The following is a 20,738-nucleotide window of genomic DNA, read 5'->3' as shown; positions in this document are numbered from 1 at the left end:
GAGCAGTTAAGGTATTATCTGATGGTCAATAAGATACCAGAAATGGATGTAAGGGCCTCTCTGGTGGTGCAGGCATCAAGTCTCAGCATTATCACAGCTATGGCCTGAGTTCGATCCCACCCAGGGAGCTGACCCACATTGTGCAACAGCCCTCTCCTGTCTTACCTGCTGCTCCTACAGCAGCAGTGGATTTCAGTAGATTTGACTGGTCTGATCACCACTCTGTCTCTGGTGAATCCTCTCACTCCCTGCATTTCTGGCCTACACCCTGATTAATCTATGCAAAAATAAATAAATAAATAAATAAAGATATGGGCATTATTTTTAAATGATTTTATTCAGTCTTACTTCTTTCAGACTTAGTTCATTTAAAACCTACCCTAAACTTCTATAAACTTTATTATGAACATGTCAGTTGAATAGACCACATTTCCTGCTTCTTCTTTAAGTCTACATGGCTTCCTATTTTGAAGAACTTCTGAATCTATGGCTTCACTTATAGGAACCAACTAAAAGATAAAGAGAAAATATATAATAAATAAATAAATAAATAAAATTAACAGGCAACTGTAAATCAGAGACATCCTGCAGGGGTGGGAAAGGGATCAAAACAGGGGAGGGAAGAGCAAGGACTGTGGTGATGGTGCACATGTGACTTGGGGGTGGGAATTTTATAGGACAACACCTAAGAGAAAGCAAACATACAAAAGGGGACAGTGATGCAAAAAAATATGTGTGTGTGTGTGTGTACATATTAAAAAAAAGAACTTCCGGGTCTGCCCTCCAGCTGCCCAACCACCAACCACCAGGGACTCTGCTTCTCTGCTCAAGCCTTGACCACTGTCCCTATTTCACACATAACTGACCCCAGATGCTGTGTCTATTCTTTTCTATACACCAAATTCTCTTTCAGTCTTCCCAACTCCCAATTTCCCATGACAGGCACTGGACCACCTTCAGTAAAAAGTTGTAAAATTCTTCTTTGGGGGGGTGGTTTCTTGGAGAGTGACACATTATAGGGTTTCTCAAAGGAGGTGACCCTTAAGTGAAGAACCCAGCAAGAAAAATGGACACTGAACCCAATTCTGTTATCCAAGGACTCCCAGGGGGTATGAGTTTCTTAATTACCTTGATTAAACCATGTTCTCCTATTTTTTAGTGGGGTAGGTTTCCATAAGTCTTGTGATTTTACTCAACTAAGCTAATGCTATACATCATGCATGCTAGTCTCCTACAGTCAATGAATCCATTTCCCAATTACATTACTGCACCAATATTTGAGTTGTAATTAAATGCTTCCAAATGAATATCAGGGTCATCACCACATACATAATTCTCTATTATAGTTACTTGTCTTTGACCTGGGTAGGACTTGGAATAGTAATTCAGAAGACAACTTTATAAGGCATTAAGAAAAAAGTTTTGCCTTCAAAGAGGTAACATAAAGGCAAATGTTATTAAGAATATATATATACATACATACATATATAATATATATATATATAAAATGTACCAGCCACTAAAAATCTATTTTATAGTCTTTAAGAACTCTGTTGAGATAAAAAACAATGAAGTCCTTTATAAATGACAAAACTGAGATTTCAAAGAGTTTAAGCAACTTATCTCAAAACAAAGACTTCAAATGCAAGCATTAATTGTCCAGAACCCTTGTTCTTTTCCCATCCTTTTCCTCACCCAGATCAGTGGTCAGAGAAATTATCTGTATTCAGTATCTCCAGACCATGCAGCCCCCTGCCAAACACATCTTTCAATGTGGCAAATGTTTTGCTCTTCTCCATAAGAAAGATCTTCATAGTGTGTGTACTTTCAGATTTTCTTGTATGAGTCATGATTAATAACTGCTTTTGTTTCCAGATTCTAGGCTTCAAAAGGGCAATGCCATTTTCATTCGCTATGTTTTATGCCCATATTGTTGGAATTTATTACGTGCTTATCAAATAAATGACATTTGTGCTATGGAGTTAGAAGCAAGAAACCAGGGAGCAGTTGATCAGAGACACTTAAAGTAAGAACAAGAGAGTCTCAGAGAGACTCTAAGAGATATGCAAATTGCCTGTCTAGTTTTGACAATACAATTATTATTTATCAGTTCAGAAATATAAAAAAGACTCTTGAGTAATCTTTTCCTTTTATCATTATTGTACTAAAAATATGTATCATAATAAGAAACTGCCAGTGTACAGAGATATTTCAAATATCTTGGCATCAGTGGCAAATGAATAAGTCTAGTTTTTATATAAAATTATTTTAAACTTAAAGATCTTTTAAATAAACAGATGTCTTAAATCTTCTAGTATTTGGTTTAAAACTGTGTACATACATACACATACTCCTTGATTGGAAGCAATACTTCTTGATTGGAAGCAAAATATTTTAAGTTGTATAGGTGTATTTCCACAGTAATACAGTTCTATATTCATATATGTGTGCAGTTTTTTTTTAATTTTGCTTCTAGAAGCCTTTAGCTGGAAGGTGATACTGCCTAAAAATTTCAGAGGATTTTATTAATGCTTGTAAACTTACACTTTGATGATAGCAGAATTACACAATTTTAACCTACACTACAAGAGAACAGCCGAAAATATTCTAAAATAGTCACATGGAACCTTATATTTTAAAGATTTATTTATTTACTCGTACAGAACCGGGGTACAGGCCAGAGATGCGGTGGGTGAGAGGATTCACCAGAGACAGATCCGGGAGCAGAACAGGCAGATCGACAGAAGTACACTGCTGAGGGGAGCAGCGGGCCGGTCAGGAGAGGTCTGCCTGTGGTCACCTCCGGGGTGGGCGGGGATCGAACGCATGCTGAAGTGGCTTTAGCGTCTTAGTGCAGTGCTTTAACCCGCTGCGCCACAAGGGAGGGCCCGGAGCCTTATATTTTAATCTAAATATACGAAAACATTCAAGTGGAGCCTTAAAGAAGCCCATTCAGTTTTCCTTTTGCTCAGCCCAGTCCTTTTATATGCTCAGCCCAGTCCTTTTATACCCAACAATCTGGTATAACTCACTGAAAGACTGGCTTCCTTCATCTCAGTGAGCAGATGTTTATCGTTTAACCTTTTACTAAGTGAAACATATTACACAATTTAACTCTATTGTTGCCAGGTGAAAAAAAAGATTAAACTATCATGACATTTATTTCTTTTAGTCACTTTTAGTATTCTTGCTCCTCTCTTAAAACTACAATTTCTTAGAAGCCCAAAGAAGTTCAAATTACAAATCAAGTGTGCGGGAGCTGGCTAGTGACCAGAGAGAATGTGTCTTTTTTTTTTTTTTTTTTTTTTTTTTGCAGGCTTGTGATGCAAAATGGCTGTTTCAGCTAACTGTGCTTAATTGAAGTGATAAATGTATTAATAAGTATTTCGCTTGTAGCAAGAACAGGTTCATGCTGAGCACTCACATATATGAGTACAAATGTCTTATTTTAATGAGCTAAATTTTTTCGGGGGGGGGATAAATAGGTAGAATGAATGTACACAAGGTGATAAGAATAAAAATTTTCCTCTTCAGCTAACAAGTTAGCAAGAACTAAGAGCTGCCTGGGGGCTGAAGAATGACAGCAGGAACCTACTCCCTACCTGAGGGAGAAAATTCTAGAGTGCTCTGACACTCTGAGCAGTAAATATTTGTTAAAATCTGGAGAAATCTTAGAGAGGTAGTCCATAATATCCATTAAATTAGTGTGCATTGCTTTTTGAATTACTTTGAGGCACAGACCATCAAAGTTTTAGCTTAAACTGACAAGAGGTTCCTCCTTAATTGTTTAAAAGCTCTTTAACTTTTAAGGAGAGCCGGCCAACCAATATGAAATAAATAGAATCCCCAAAAGGCACTGAAATGGACTTGAACTTAATGGCCCTTAGTGATGGGCTGGTCACTAAGACTGTTCTCGGCTTCCAAATCATCACTATTATTAAAGTTGACAGGAGCCTCAGTAGACCTAATATCACACATGCCAATTTCTGATTTGGCACCCATGGTGCTTTGTTTACATTAGTGCCTAACCTTCTGCAGAAGTTAAAAAGACACTGAGATAATCAGAGCTTGAATACCAATAGTTATGGAACTCTTGGCTGCTTGAAAAAGAAAACTAACGTTTTCTTGTAAAGTGTCTCAATAGGAGGGGCCTCCATGGTGGCGCAGGGGTTAAAGTCTTAGCACTGTCAAGCTGCTATAGTGGCCTGAGTTTGATCTCTGGTCAGGGAGCTGACCCACATAGGGTGCAGCAGACCTCTCCTGTTTCACCCACTGCTCCCTTGGGCAGTGGACTGCAGTGGATCCGCCTGTTCTGCTCCCCTATTCTGTCTCAAATATGCTCACTCCCTGCACCTCTGACCGAACTCCAGCCTTTGTATGCATAAATAAATAAAATCTTTTAAAAAATATCTCATTAGGAGCAATCTTTATTTGGTCCCCAATAAAATATCCAAATATCAATGGCATGATTCTAATCTGTATGTGTGTGTGTATATTGATTAGTGGGCAAAGTATTTGTGGTTGGGTTCACAGATGAACAGACCATGTTTATTTATTTATTTTTAAGAGTTACTTATTTATGCATACAGAACTAGAGTACAGGCCAGAGGTACAGGGGGTGAGAGGATTCACCAGAGACTGAGTGGGGAGCAGAACAAGCAGATATACTGAAATACACTGCTGAGGGGAGCAGCAGACGGGTCAGGAGAGGTCTGCCACGCCATGTGGGTCAGCTCCCTGGCTGGGGATCGAACTCCTGCTGCAGTGGCTGCGATAGCTTCATAGTGCTGTGCTTTAACCCGTTGTGCCACTAGGGAGGGCCCCAGACCACGTTTTTAACTGAATATCAAGTATAGTTACCTGAAACAGTGTGAGTTTTTAAAAACATAAAATAAGATCAAACAAACAATAAAACAAACTGGTGAGACCCTCTCAGTACCCAGATACGGGTCCTTGCACAGATGTGTGTAAATGTTTGGCCAAAATGTGGATGTTGTCAAGGCTACATGTGCACTGTGTCTTTTTAAACTGCATATCAGTAACTGGCTGTTGTCACTTTAGAATTTCCCAAGCAATAGCGAGTATTTCATGATATCAAACTATACTGAACACTCCAAACGTGGATAGTCAGAAGTGAAATGTGTGTTAAGCAGACACAACTCATGAGAAATATTATATTGATTTTATGACTACTAGAAAACTTAATTTATAGACCTGGTTCATAATGAACTTGTGTTGGGCAGAGTCAGCTGCCTCACTGCATAGGGATTGAGGAGATTATAGTGTTCCAAGGGTTACTATGAAACATTTCTAAATAACTGAGAAATAAGGATTTTCTTGGAAGTGATCCAAAAAATTTCCTAATTTTAAAGCAAAACAGTTACAGCTTATCTTTAGGAATGGGAATCAAAACCACAATGAGATGTCATTTCATATTCATTAGGAGGGCAATTATAAAAACTATAAGTAAAATTAAAGAAAATAACAAGTGTTGTTTACAATCAGGGGAATGTAAATCAAGATGACAGTAAGATACTACCTAAGAATGGTCCATGTTTTTTTAAAAAATGACAAAAACAAATGTGTGAGAATGTGGAAACAGACACCCTTTTATACTTCTAGTGGGAATGTAAACTGGTCCAGCCACTATGGAAAACTGTGTGGAGGATCCTCAAATTACTAAAAATGGAGCTACCATATGATCCAGCAATCCACTACTAGGAATTGCTAAGTAACACAAAAACATTAATTCAAAAGGAAATCTGCACCCCTATGTTTACTGCAGCACTACTTACACATCTAATGTCCCCAAATAAATGACTGGATCAAGATGTGGCATAGTAATACAATGGAATACTACTCAGCAATCAAAAAGATAAACTCATTCCATTCGCAGCAACACGGACGGAGCTGGAAGGGATGGTGCCCAGTGAAATAAGTGAAAGGTAAAAAGAAAAATATCAGATGAAATCCCTTCAAGGAGGAGTATAGGAGAAACTGAACTAGGAGCCAAAAAAAGAAGAAAAAAAGAAAAAAACTTGTAGGCGACTATAGATTTGAGGCTTATAGCAGGGAAGGGGAGAGGAAGGAGGTCAAAACAGGAGTGGAAAGAGCACAAGGGACTATGATGATGGCTCACTGGTTCTGTGGTGGTGGGAGATTTACTAGGACTACATTTGAAGGCAGACATCAAATACTGTACAAAAATGAATAATAATGTAAGGAAATTAAAGAAATGAATAAAAGAAAAAATAAGTCCTGGGAAGGAAGGAGATGCTGTATAGCAATGGCCTGAGTTCAATCCCCGATCAGGTAGTTGAGCTACATAGGGTGCAGCAGACCTCTTCCGTCTCACCTGCTGTTCCCCTCAGCAGTGGATTTCAGTCAACCTGCCTGTTCTGCTGCCCAAGCTGTCTCTGGGGAATCCTTTCAACCCCCATGCCTCTAGCCTGCACCTCAGTTCTTCTACACAAAAATAAATAAAACCTTAATTTAAAATCTTAAAAAAAATGTACTGAAGCAAGAACTGAACATATATTTGTACACCCATGGTCATAATAGCATTATTCACCATCCCCCCAAAAGTAGATGCAACCAATTGTTCACTAGCAAATGAGTGGACAAGCAAAAAAGTGTCATATTCATTAAGTAGACTTGTATTCAGATTTAAAAAGCTGGGAATCTCTGACACGTGGTACAACATGGAAGAAACCCGAAGACATTATGCTAAGTGTAAAAAGCCAATCAGAAAAGGATAAATACTGAGTGATTTCGCTTACAGGCGGTATAAAGCAGCCAGCGCTACAAAGACACTCAAATGTTAGTTGCCTGAGACTGGGAGGAAGAGGGAATTAGGACTTGCTTATATGGGTTTCAGCCTTTCAGGTTGACAAATTCTGGACATGGAAGATGGTAGATGAGTTAAGGGAAAAAATATTTAGAACTTATTAAAATAGGGAGGAAGACTATTCAGGACTATTGTATTAGGTCTCAAGATAGCAGAAGTAGGGGAGAGAGATCTAAGTCAACTCTGGAGATAGTCAAGAAAACTGCGTCTTCATAACCAAGAAGCAAGGTGGTACCTGTGTCTGAGAAATTAACGAGGACATATGAAGGTAAGGATTTTCTTACTACATCAAATTAATAGCAGGTTCTCACGAGAAGAGGCCTGGTTAATCAGGTGTTAAGGAGGGGCAGTCTCTCTAATCTGAGATGGTAGGATTTTTGCTACAAGGAGCTAAGCCAACATTCCAAGGACATTCCAAGATCAGGCCTGGTCAACAGTGTTCCAAGAAGCCTAAGTAAAGTTTGGTCAAGGAGAAACTAATGTTATTCATGTAATACCAAAATAAAAAAAAAAATTTAAATAAGATTTATTATTTTATTTATTTTTGCATAGAAGAACTGGGGTATAGGCCAGAGGTGTGGGAGCAGGGGAGAAGACTCCCCAGAAACAGTGTGGGGAGCAGTACAGGTGGCTGGATATAATTCACTGCTGAAGGGAACAACAGGTGAGACAGGAGAGGTCTGCTGTGCCATGTGGGTCAGCTGCCTGGCTGAGGATTGAACTCATACTGTAGTGAGTGGTGATAGCTTGATAGCATTCAGACTATGTCACCAGGCAGGCCCCACAATAAAATGATTAGTAAAGAACAAACTATGGTTGGACCCTCCCTGGTAGTACTGTGGGTTAGAGCACAGCACAGTGGGGCTGTCCACAGCTACTGCAGCACGAGTTTGATTCCCGGCCAGGTTGCTTACCCACATGGCGTGGCAGACCTCCCCTGACCTGCCTTAGCTCTGTATTTCAGTAAATCTGCTTGTTCTGCTCACCACTCAGTCTCAGGTGAACCCTCTCACCCCTCCACACCTCTGGTCTGTACCCCAGTTCTTGTTTGCATAAATCAATAAATCTTCAAAAAAAAAAAAAGAACAAATTATGGCCTAAACTTATCGTGAGTTTCTCTTCTGTTTTTCTTTTGAAAATTAAGGAAACCGGGCCCTCCCTAGTGGCGCATCGGGTTAGAGCACAGCACTAAGAAGCTAAAGCCACTTCCAAATAAGTCGATCCCTGCCTACCCTGGAGGAGATCCACATGGCGAGGCAGACCTCTCCTGACCCGCCCACTGCTCCCCTCATCAGTGCATTTCAGTCAATCTGCCTGTTCTGCTCCTCATTCTCTCTCTGGTGAATCTTCTCATCCCCGACACCTATGGTCTTTACTTCAGTTCTATATGTATAAATAAATAAATCTTTAAAAAAAAAAAGATGTTCTTTATCTTAAATCAGTGTCTGCACATTTTAAAAATTTTATTTATTTATTTATTTATTTAATAATATGTTTATGTTTACATCATTTTGTGTTTTCCATCTCAGTTGTAATCCCCATGGACTTCCCATCACCAAATCACCCATGTGCCATCACCATATCCAGTGTATTTCCTCCCTCCCCAATTTTTGATCCCATTCCCCACTCCACCCCTGTAAAATGTCTCTGGTATATAGTTGTTGATTATTATTATTATTATTATTTCCCCCCCTGGCCCTTTATACTCTTGCTATGAATGAAACCATCCAGTATTTTGTTTTCACACTTGAAGAAAATTATCTCAATTCCCTTGAGAACTTTCTTTTCTGAATTTCATAGCACTCCTTCCCATCCTTAACAATTTCTCCTGAAAATATTTCAGTTTTATGTGCATCTTTTTTGAACACAGTTCTGGGCAAGTAACATCGATTATTCAGACTGGAGATGCATTTATCATGCTTTAAACCCCATGTTCTTTTCATACAACTCGGGTTCCCATTGGGTTTTGGTGTTGTTTAGACAGCCTTAGTGTGACACTGGCTGACACTGAGCAATGCCTGCGTTCTTACCTGACGTTACTACGCCTAAATCATGCTTTCATTGAGGCAAGATGTCATTGATGAAATGACCTCTTTGTGTTTCCTTCCCCTCCCCCCACCTTCCTGGCCTCAGGGCCCTCATGGTGCTTTTTGGTGACCATTAGTTACTGAAAGTAACTCATGTTGTCAAATTGGCAAGAGTCTTTTAAAACTACAACTACTCTCTCTTCCTTTTAACAACTATTTTGTTTTTCCTTTATGCATTATTTCAAGATTTTCAGTGCTACCTAAAGTCCCTGGTAATGAGTACTTCCAGCCATAGGAAGATACCCAAATTCTCTAGAAACAACTGAGCTAAAATGGTAGCAAACAAATAAACTGAACATTGGGCAGAACTGCTCCATATAATATAGTAGCTATATTTTAGCTACTAAGTGTAACATCAATGATAGATTTGCTTTGTTTGGGTCAGGTCTGTGGTGGTATTTTTTCAAGGGTAGCTAGAATGAAATGCACTGCTTGCTGAAGCTTCAAATCCTCTGCAGAACTGAGAGGGTTAGTAGTGCTGAAAATTCTTATCAGCAATGGCAAATGAAGTTAACTCAGCATCCTTTCATGGAAACTCTGGAAACTCTTCTTTTCTGCATAGAAGAACTGGGGTATAGGCCAGAAGGGGTGAGAGGGTTCCCAGAAACAGAGTGGGGAGCAGAATCCACTGCTGAGGGGAGCAGTGAGCAGTAGGAGATAGAAGAGGTATGCTGTGCCCTCTGCAGGTCAGACACTCTCTGGCTGGGATCCAGCTCAGGCTGTTGAGGAGAAAGCACTGAGACTTAACCCCTAGGCCACAGGGAGGCCTATGGAAGCTCTTACAGCAGCACACTGACCAAAAAGTGTTGATATGGAGATAAACTCGATGCCAAGGAGCCCATCATTCAGTGGTCTCTGGAATTTGCAAAGAAAATCAGCCCTCATGATACAACTGGTATTCACTCTTGAGTCAGATCATGAAAGGTTATTAAGCACCTTGAGGAAAAAGTTTAGGTCTTGGATGAAACTAGAAATAACATCAAACTGCATTTGGATGACAACTCTACTATTTAGAAATTACTTAACTGGCTCACTGGTCCTCAGAGGAAAACACATTTGTAATCTGTCATAAAAGTGCAGGTCTGGGTCTAGCCTTTTAACTCGCTCTGCATAATGTCAAGGAATGCAATTTCCTTAATGGGTGGTCTGTGACAGTTCACTAGCAGCTCTGCAGTGTGGAGATGTGGGATTAAAATATTGGGGCTTCTGCCATTGGCAAGTGTGGGCTTCTTACTGACTCACAACTTCAACTGCACAAACACAGGTATCTGAAAACACAATGCCAGTTGAGTGATTTGTTGCCAGAATAACTGCAACTCCTACCTCAGATTGCTTTGTGGACTGCAAGGGGGAGAAAACTTCTATACAATGGAAAGGAAAATTATCCATTAATAGTCACAGTGAAATACAACAGATGCTAAAATATGTAACATGCTCATTATCCCAAGACATTTAGGGATTAAGTAGGAGCTTCCCTTTGTTATGCAAAAACATGCAGCCCTTTTGCTGAATGTTGTAATGATTCTGAGCAAGGAAAGATAGAGTGTGTCTTCTAGTTAGCACACTAGATAACACCAGTTAAATTTTCAACAGAAGTATTAACATCTTCTATTTAATCATCTTAGCAAAAATTAAGCATTTGGTTCAGAGAACAGAACTGCTATGCCATAGAACTCGGGAAAATTTCATTCTTTTCCTTTTACTTATCCCCTTAAATAAACAGTTTTATGTCTCAATAAACTGCAAATTCACTTGAAAGCCAGCAAGTGCTGAAATGTGAATTTTTAATTCATCACGAAACTTCTCCAGTTCATTTATTCTTTCTTTTTAAGATGGTGAAAAAGTTACAAGCAAGGATGTGCATTCTAGCCATCTTCGTTACCCTAGTTCCTGCCCTAAAACTAACAAGTATTAAGGACATATCGCTATATAAATACACACATTACTTCATTGGGCTTTTTGGTGCCTTACTTGCTGGATAAGATCAACTTGTGATAGTCCAGAGAAAGGATCTTGAAAGGAACTCAGTCCCAAGGGCTCTGCTTGACCAGGGCTGAGCCTCTGGCTCAGGCCTGGAAGGGCCTTTCCAGGTCACAGCTAATAGCTCTCAGACTTAAGAACAGGGAAGGATGGTGAGGCTGTTGAGTTCTTGAGAACATCAAGTCATTCATTGGGCAACACACTGGGAGAGGGGGTGGGATCGCAGAGAGCAAGGCTGCCAGAGAAATGGAATGTTCTCCAAAGACAGCAGAAAGCCACAAGGAGACCCAGAGAGGAGAGCGATATTATTAGAGATGTTATATAAAGAAAAATTCACAGTAGAAGATGGATTTAATTCCCTAATTCCAACACCTAGCTCTTTCTTTTTCTTACATACTTGTTCATTTTTGTACAGTAATTGGTTTCTCCCCTCAGGTGTAGTCCCTGTAGTTCTCTGCCACCACAGCACCTGTGATCTGTCACCACAGTCCCTTGCACTTGTCCCTCCCCTGTTCTGACCCACTGCCTCCCTCTCCTCTGTAGGATGCCTCAGATGTATAACACCTTCCTCTTTAAACAGTCTCTGCTACAACAGCTACATTCTCTTCTGCCCTTGCCACTGAACAATAGCTAGCACATTACTCCCCAAAACCTATGCTTTAAGCTAAACACCCCCATTTCCTCCATCACTTGTCATTCTTTTGGGTTTCTCAACATCCTGGCTGTTGGCTTTTGGATATGCTTTCTAGTTTGTCAATGTCGTTTTTGAAGACACAGTGCCCACGGCTTCATGTAAAAGGCAGGCATCTCGGCCCTCCCTGGTGGCGCAGCGGGTTAAAGCACAGCACTGAGAATCTAAAGCCGCTTTGGCATGAGTTCGATTCCCGCCTGCCCCGGAGGTGATCACATGGCGCGGCAGACCTCTCCTGACCTGCCCGCTGTTCCCCTCAGCAGTGTACTTCGTTGATCTGCCTGTTCTGCTCCCCACTCTGCCTCTGGTGAAGCTTCTCACCTGAACCTCTGGCCCCCAGTTCTGTATGCACAAATAAATAAATCTTTAAAAAAAAAAAAAAAAAGGCAGGCATCTCAAAGGAAAAGATGGCTAGATTTCACCACACCTATAATGAGAACAGGACAGGTTGAACAAACCTCACCCCAGGCCGAAATGTGACTCTCCCATTATCTGCACCAGAATCACATTTCAACTTTCTAAGATTTAGATTCTAGAATTCTACTTTGACTTTGCATCTCAACTGTTCTGTGGGAAGAATTCAGGAATTTGCATTAAACATTCAAATACACACACACGCACAGATGCACACCACGTGATTTTTAGGAGGACTTGAGCTTGAGGGCATCCGTTAGAAACAATCTCAGTAACAAACAAACCTCAAAGAACTATTTATAACAAGCATAACAGGAATTGCACAATTACAAGACAAAGAGAAAAAATTATCACAAGACAAAGACAAAATTTTAGGCATCTTTACAAAACATGGAGCCAAGTATATGGATGTCCAACTCACACAAAAGAATAAATATAGGACCTTCCTGGTGGCCTAGGGGAAAAGTCTCAGCGCTGTCACCACCAAGCCCAGAGTTTGATTTTGGGCCAGGGAGGTGAGCTATACAGGGCGTAGCAGACCTCTCCTGTCACACCCCCTGCTCCCCACTCTGTCTCTGGTTAATTCTCTCACCAGCCCCTCACACCTCTGGCCCACACCGCAGTTTGTCTGTGCAAAACTAAATAAATATTTTAAAAAATACAAAGAACTGATCAACTTAGTACTTAGTACTCCATAGTCACGTCTCTTGTCTTCAATTTTGAAATAGAAAGACTCTAAAAAGAAATATGTTGTAGCATTCCCAGAACTCATTTAGTGGCAAAATCTGGTGAAAGGGGAGAATAACTAATGGCCATGTGCCCCGTGTTATGTGCAGAGGAAGGACAGTTTTGCTTGTTTAGGTCACTACTCTCTGCCCCCTGAAATGGTTGTGCAATATAGTGCCCTGGGTTATCCTGCCAGCAACTTTTAAAAGTTCAAATCTTGAAGGAGTTGTTGAACTAAGAACATGCATAATTAAAGAAAAGTATTTCTTGCCAGTCAAATAGGAATTTATTAATATAAATCCAGTGTTTTGGCGAGGTGAGTGATCACATCCCTGTCCTTCTTACGGGATGATAAATAAAACAACCTCTAGAAGAATGTTTGACTAAGCATCCTAGAAGTCACTGTAACATTCAACTTGTCTAACTTAGTAATTCAATTTCTGAGAATTTATTTCCAGTAAATCACCATTGGATCATGTTCATTATAGCACCATAATGAAACAAATGTTGAACAATAAAGAATGTCAATAAAGAATGTTACTGTATAGTAAGTTATTAAAGTGATCTTGTAAAAGAATAACTTATAATGTGGAAAATTTCAATAGCAAATCCTAAAGTGAAAGAGTGGGTTGCAAAACACTAAAATAGAGGACAAATCTGTCTTGGGAGTAATATATGTGCACATATGTCTAAATTAAATCCCATGGATAATGACAGATTTATATGGAAGAATGTTATAGTTTTATTTCTTCTTTATTTTGTGGCTTTCTACTTTTCCCTAAAAGAACTTACACTGTTTTCATAATTTAAGTCAATACAACTCATACAGTTTTGCTGAAATGTGCTTACCATGATAAAATAATATGAGGATATTATTTCTTTTATTCTGGGTAGTTCTATAAAGTCTATATCAACTTTATAGAAGATGACTGTATTATATCTTATAAATTATAAAATATATTTCTAAGTTGGTATAACATAAACAGGCTTTGATGTAAATCATAATTATGAAAGAGATGATAAACGTTATTACAATATAAGCTAGGTTCAGAAATCTACTGAAGTTAAGGGCAACCAGAAGCTATACATCCACCAGCCACCCTCCAAGGACTCTCTGTCTTGCCTTCTTTTTTCATATTTACAGGAATATTTTCAGGATGCAAAACCCAGATTTTAAAGGATGAAGGGGGAGTTTCAACCTCAAAATAGTAGGTGAAGAGAGTATGTTTATTTCCTTTTCTCTTTTAACCTGTTTCATTGTCATGGCATATAAATGAGGCCACTACATCTAAATAAGAATGGAAAGCAAGCACATGACAATAGGGAACATATCACAAGTAGCCCCATGTATATTTGATTCCAGAGTAGAGCAAAAGGCAAGGGTTTCCAACTTATTTACAGGATTAACAAAAGCATAATAAAAATTGATGTGATAAAGGACACACACCTCACTTATAAATACAGATGAAATGAATTCAGTATATTCAGTGGTATAATAAATAATAATGTACTGCTACTCTTGGGATATATTTTACTGATGTAAGGAGCGGTCAAAGCAAGAAATCTATGCTCTGCAGAGCTTATTATAATAATAATTTAAAGCAGAAAAAAAAACACTAAAAGAAAGTATATCTGGTCCTCTGTAGTGACATTGAAGAGCTCCCATATTTTATTGCAATTCACTATAAATCCCTAATAAAAATATAACAACCACTTCTTTTTTATTTTTCAACAATTTTTTTTATTTATGAATTTTATTTGTTTATTCATTGAAGAACCATAGTTGTTGGGGGTGAGAAGATTCTCCAGAGACAGAGTGGGGAACAGAACAGGAAAGACTGACTGAAAGCCACAGCTGAGTGAAGCCGTGGGAGAGACAGGAGAGGTCTGCTGCACCATGTGGGTCAGCTCCCTGGTCAAGGATCGAACTCATGCTGAGACTCAAATCTATACGCTGCCAGAAAGGCCTTAATGTCTATGTTTTTAATCAGTTATCTTACCTTTGAGAACCATGCTGTGAACTAAACAAACACACCTTAGTGCCACACAGTGAATGGCTCATATAATACAATTTTTTAAAGTTTTTCCTGCATATTCAGACTTGCTTTTGAGGAAATATCACTTCTTTCTATGCGCTTTTTAACCAGGCAAAATAGCCTACTTTAATATGCAACTAAGCAATTTATTCCAATTTTTATTTGGATATTTAATCACACTAGAATCATACCTCAGTGGAAATGACCTAATCTAATATTATTAATGGTTCATTCTCCTGCTGTTGGTAAATATTTTCTTTCTTGAAAAATCTCATTTTCTCTGACATTTTTGAAATAGTGTATGGGTCATCCCTTTATTCACTCTTTCATTCAGCAAAATATTTATGGTAAAATCACAATACACTGAGTATGAGCTAGCTGTGGGAATAAAAAAAATAGGAAAAAAACATTTCCATTCCTTAAGGAGCTCACTCATTAATATCCAGGTTCACCAAAGGTATGTAGCCAAATTACAAGAAAAAAGAAAGTGTTGAAAAAGTAAATATCTGTGAGCAGTCACCAAAATGTGACCCCCAGAATCTTTCTTCTCTTTAAAGTTCCCTCCTCTGGAAGATCTCTCTTGCCATCTTGAAGCATATCAAGTCAATATATTATAATCTATTTTTCTACATATCTGTCTGTCTATCTGTCTATCTATCTATCTATACATATATAACCAGTTGCACATGTGATTATCAGAGAAGCCACCCAGAAGAATCCAAGATCAAACTTAGGCCACAGTGGCTGATGATAGCTTGATAGTGGTGAGATTTTTCATCCTTGTGCCACGAAGGAGGCCCTGCATTTCAAATTCTAGCCGCTTGCTTTTCTCTGAAATCTCCCCAATGATCATATCACATTTATCTGTTTTTATGTACTCCTCTTTACATCATATCTTTAATTCTTACATGTCTTAATATGTCTTATATATCTTATGCTTTAATGTAAGAGAAAATGAGTATGTCGGACATAGCAGCAAATTAAACACTATGCAAGAAATTAAAGGCCTCTATAAGAATCAAGTGACATTATTATAAATATTTAACAGATTTTGAAAAAAAAAAAAAAAAGATTTCCTCAGAGGAAAGTGTTCTTTACAATTCACTGTTCGTATTCTATAATAATGACTGATTTACATGAATTGTGTTTTATTGATATTTTGCTGGCATCTGTATCTTACTTCTGGTGACCATTAAAACAGCAAAAAAATATGACAACACAGTTTTCATAACAAACATGCATAAAGTCCTATTTAATGAATATTCATAAAATAAAAATTACTGTTTTTAAAATGTAGTCAGAATTGACACACCAATTTTGTTAAAATATCTTTATAGTAGCAATGCTTTAGTAAAAAGTAAAAAAGGTTTCTTTCCTTTTTTAAAATCAAGCTACTTAAAGATCTTTTAATAGTATAAGTTGAATTTTTCTAACACTAGAAAAGCCTAGACTGAAATGCTTTAAATCACTTAAATAATTCTAGTGAGGGTAAGCTTTTTAGGGAAGCTATTCTCTTCATCTACAATAATTTTGCTACTTTTCTATTTTCCTTTTGTCTGAACTATGAGACGATGGAATGGATTGCATCAACATTTAGTTGATTGTGGACTTGTTAGGACATTTCTATTATGTTTTCCAATATCTTGACTATATTGCCTTTGAAGCTCATTTTCCTTAAATTCACTCACTAACAGCCTATGCTAATCCCTGGAAATTTTACATGATATTCCCAAAGGGGATGGAGTTTGCATGAGACTCAGCACTGAAATACTACTTCTTTACCCTCACCCAGCAGTTATTACTCTGGAATTACCACTGCCCATGCATAGCAGTGTGCTACGGAGACCTTCAGGATATATTGCTTTGAGCTATGGTTCCTGCTCTACAGAGCAGCAGGGAAAAGTGCTGATTTGCAGCCCAGACAAAAAGTGTTGCAGGACTTCCAAGGAAGAAGCAGTCAAAGTAGATTTATAAGGAGAAGAAGCTGAAATGGATTTCAATGCTGGGTTCTAGAAGAGCAAAGCAGGAGAGATGCATCTTGGAGTAGGAAAGGCATCCTGCAGTGCGCATGCTCTGGGGACAGGGGCACCCTCTGGGGGTGGGGACATGCCCTGGGAGTGGGGCATGCTCTGGGGGGGGGTGAGGAACACACTGGAGGTGGTGAGGGGACCACTCTAGGGGAGGGGGCAAGCTGTGGGGCTAGGCTGCTGTGGGACAGAGGCATAAGAGGGAAAGGGGCTGCTTTGGAGAAGAGAACATGCTTTGGGGTGGGGTCACTTTGGGGGAGGAGTACACTGGGTGGAGGGGACAGTGGAGAAGGAGGGGACCACTCTGGAGGAGGGCTGTCCTCTGGGGGAGGGAAACCCACAGAGCCTGTGGATTGTCATAAAGCTAGACAAAACACAGCCAGGGTCAGGCCACAGGGGCATAGAGAGAAGTTTCCTGGAGTCCGGACTTTAATTTTGGACAGTGATGAGACACTGAGAATATCTGTGACCGAGAAGTGACGTGTACAACGTGGCGTTTCAGTCTGGAAGGGCATGTGGTTGAAGTATGTGGGGTGATTGGGATGAGGGGACATCTGGAGGCAAGGACTCCACAGGAAACCATTTTAGAGGAGGACAGAGTCAGTACTGGGATGGAGACAAAGAAACATGAAAGATTCCGTTACAAAAGGCACAGCAAAAGAGCACACCTGGATGACCGACATTCAGGAGAGAAAAGGAGCCTCATTTCTGATTTGTCTTTGTGCTACATTAATATAGTTTTTGATACCCAATCTTTCCCACTTTTCCTTTGGGATTGTCTCGCCCCCAGTTAATTCATTAATGAGCACTGAACAATCCAGCTCCTTCCCCAGGAATCTGGAATTAGGTTTGAGAGCTGGACACTGGTCTCTCTGTGAAGTTTTGGATATAATCATGTACACCAGAAAGGTGGAAAAGCTGCCTTGTAGTAAGAGATAAAAAGATGTGAAATAGGAAAAAAAAAAAAAGTCAGAATAAAACCTAAGTGGGAGTTCTTATGTCTGCTTTCAGATGCTCCTAAAATTCAGCTGCACCCCTCCCCTTCCTCTGTCCTCCCTCCTGAGGGCTCCTTACAGAGGCTGTGATACAGTCTACCTTGGATTCAGCTAGCTGGCCAGGGTTACTGTCACTTGTAACCAAAATGGTCCAAACTGATACATTTCTCAACACCAACTCTCCATTCTTGGAGGAGTCTGAAACTCAGTCCCTGATGGCTGCATGTTTTTGCTTTCCCCTCCCAGTTCTGCTGATTCTGCCTTTAAATGCCAAACATCCTTCCTTCCTTCTATCATCTATGGCAAAAGTTTTATTTTTGAGTCCACAATCTCTGTAGTGGTACAATTTTCCACTTCAAGTCCCTGATTTTAGCATAACTACATAAAGAGATAAATGGTGGTGGACAATAGTAAAAATTTCGGGAAGCGATTTGTGCTCTGATGGATTCAAACTTAAGAAACTTCAAAACACAGTGGCCCACGTGACTTCTAATATATTTGACTAAAGAGAAGTTCAAAGAAGTACCAGGGCTTACTTGCCCAGAGCAGATAGGTATATAGGGAGCACGTTAGTTAGATGCTAAAAATAACCTTTCAGTAACAGATGAATAATAAGTAATGGCATAAAAGCTATTTGATAAATACCCAGAGGTGATCCTGCAGAACCACCGGCGACACATGTGGAAACTTCCAGGGCTTTCTCAGTCAAACTCCAGTATTTTCTCAATTATGCTAAACTATCTCACAAAATAACCACACCAATTTTTTTTTTTAAGATTTATTTATTTGTGCATACAGAACTGGGGTACAGGCCAGAGGCTCAGGGGCGGCGAGAAGCTTCACCAGAGACAGAGTGGGGAGCAGAACAGGCAGATGGATGAAGTACACTGCTGAGGGGAGCAGCAGGCGGGTCAGGAGAGGTCTGCCACGCCATGTGGTCACCTCCGGGGCAGGGGGGAATCAAACTCATGTGGAAGTGGCTTTAGCTTCTTAGTGCAGCGCCACCAGGGAGGGCCACCACACCATTTTTTTTTTTAAGAAACAAACATTTAAATTTATGTTTTCAAATAATGCATTTTAAATGGTCATTCATTAAAATAGTAAACATTTTAGAAACCAGCTTGACACTAATTTCCAAGCTATTAATACTATTGAACCAAGAAAAAAAAATTAAGTTTCTTTTAGGGTATGACAGAATATCTCTTAAAAATGTCTCTGTTGGGGCCCTCCCTAGTGGCACAGTGGGTTAAAGCACAGCACTAAGAAGTTAGACACTTCAACGTGAGTTCTATCCCCGCCCCGCAGGTGACCCACATGGAGCAGCAGGACTCTCCTGATCTGCCCCCTACTCCCCTCAGCAGTGTACTTAGTTGATCTGCTTGTTCTGCTCCCCACTGTGTCTCTGGTGAATCCTCTCACTGTCACTGCACCTCTGGCCTGTACCCCAGTTCTGTATGCATAAATAAATAAATCTTTAAAAAAAAAAGTCTCTCTGGAACTGAGAAAACAAACAGCTGTCCTGTGACCTTTCACAACAAGTCAGAGCACAACAGTGTTCACTTTCTGGGGACGTATAACCATGTCAGAAAGAAAAATCCCCAAATCACCCCATAAAAAGAGAAAGAAAATGTCCAGCAAATGTATGGCTATTAAACGAACAAGACAAAGGGCCAAGAAATAGTTAATGTCTCTGCTCTATTCAAAGGACTGAGATTAAGACCCCAACGTGTTCACACCAGAAGATTACAGGGGAAGTGCCTTGAAGGTGACACTATGATACCAAATCTCAGCTGCTAAGCTGGGCAGAAATACTGTTTACATGAAAATGGAATGACCTCTGCTGAAGGCTGAAAAGGAGCATTTCCATACCAGAAAAAAGCATTTTACATCACCCTATTTCCACCATTATAAAACCATGAGCTGCTCTGGCAATTGTTTATCCCTGCTTTGCTGGCTTGGCACTATCCTCAACAAAATGATAGGGCTTTTGTTTTGTTTTGTTTTGTTTTGTCTTTTCCCCGAAGCCTTGGCAGAAAATGCCATCAAGCTGCCCATTTTCTAGGCGAATACCTCGCAATGTGCAGACCACGAATTTGGGTGGCAGCCTGGTTGTGAAAGCCCATTTGGCTTTTCCTACCAGTAAAATGGTGGAAAATATGATCGGAGGCAGCCCCCCAACAGCAACTGTAAACTTGGCATTTCCTTGGGTTTATGGAGCCTTTCACTGTATAGTGTTGATTATCCTAAAAATAAAGCAGGGAGCTACTTCAGAGGGAATGGGATTACAAAGACACTTACCTGCATGACAATAAGGAGGTCAAACACCAAGATGAAAGAAGCCAAAAATGCTCTGGAAACTTCATCACTGGGCAGAAATCCCCTATTCAACTTGTCCCAGCTGATCCAGTCAGTTGTGATGACAAGCACCACCACAGACGTCAGGGTGAACAGAACCGTCCTGCAGGGAAGGAGACCCTTATTAGAGGACATTAGGCATTAATTATGGACACTCGAGGGTGCCTGTGGTTTGTGCTCTATTAACATGTCTCTCCCTGATCATGTACCCACCCCAAAGAGGTCACTGAAAGGAAGATGAAAAAAGAAGGAAGTTAAATGTTTTCTTATTTTATTTGATATATTTTACATCTTTCTTCATTTTGTATATTTTTCCATCTCACTTGTAATCCCCGTTGTAATTCCCACCACCACTTCACCCATGTGCCATCGCCATAGTCCCATGTGCTCTTCCCACCCCGGTTTTGACCTTGTTCCCCTCTTCTGCCCCATAGAATGTCTCTGGTTTATAGTTGTTAACTGATGATCATTTTACTTTATTAATATTGTAGTAAGAGATAAAAAGATGTGAAATAGGAAAAAAAAAAAAAGTCAGAATAAAACCTAAGTGGGAGTTCTTATGTCTGCTTTCAGATGCTCC

The 20,738-nt window shown here is 39.7% G+C and overlaps 1 protein-coding gene across 1 annotated transcript in view; it reads right to left on the bottom strand.

Moving 5' to 3' along the window:
- Window positions 1-2,896: 2,896 nt before the first annotated feature.
- Window positions 2,897-20,738, bottom strand: part of LOC101636091 (transmembrane protein 117) — a 355,789-nt gene continuing 337,947 nt past the window's right edge. Inside the window, exons 6-7 of the mRNA XM_004694771.2 lie at window positions 20,102-20,261; window positions 2,897-2,908 (exon numbers count right to left, since the gene is read on the bottom strand). Of these exons, the coding sequence (XP_004694828.2) occupies window positions 2,897-2,908; window positions 20,102-20,261 (172 nt within the window). The remainder of the gene's footprint in view (window positions 2,909-20,101; window positions 20,262-20,738) is intronic.

The sequence above is a fragment of the Condylura cristata genome, unplaced genomic scaffold, assembly GCF_000260355.1.
Source record: "Condylura cristata isolate star-nosed mole 26May11 unplaced genomic scaffold, ConCri1.0 scaffold00047, whole genome shotgun sequence".
Taxonomy (NCBI): domain Eukaryota; kingdom Metazoa; phylum Chordata; class Mammalia; order Eulipotyphla; family Talpidae; genus Condylura; species Condylura cristata.
The sequence above is the reverse complement of the archived record's forward strand: the minus strand, read 5'-3'. Positions and strand labels throughout refer to the sequence as shown.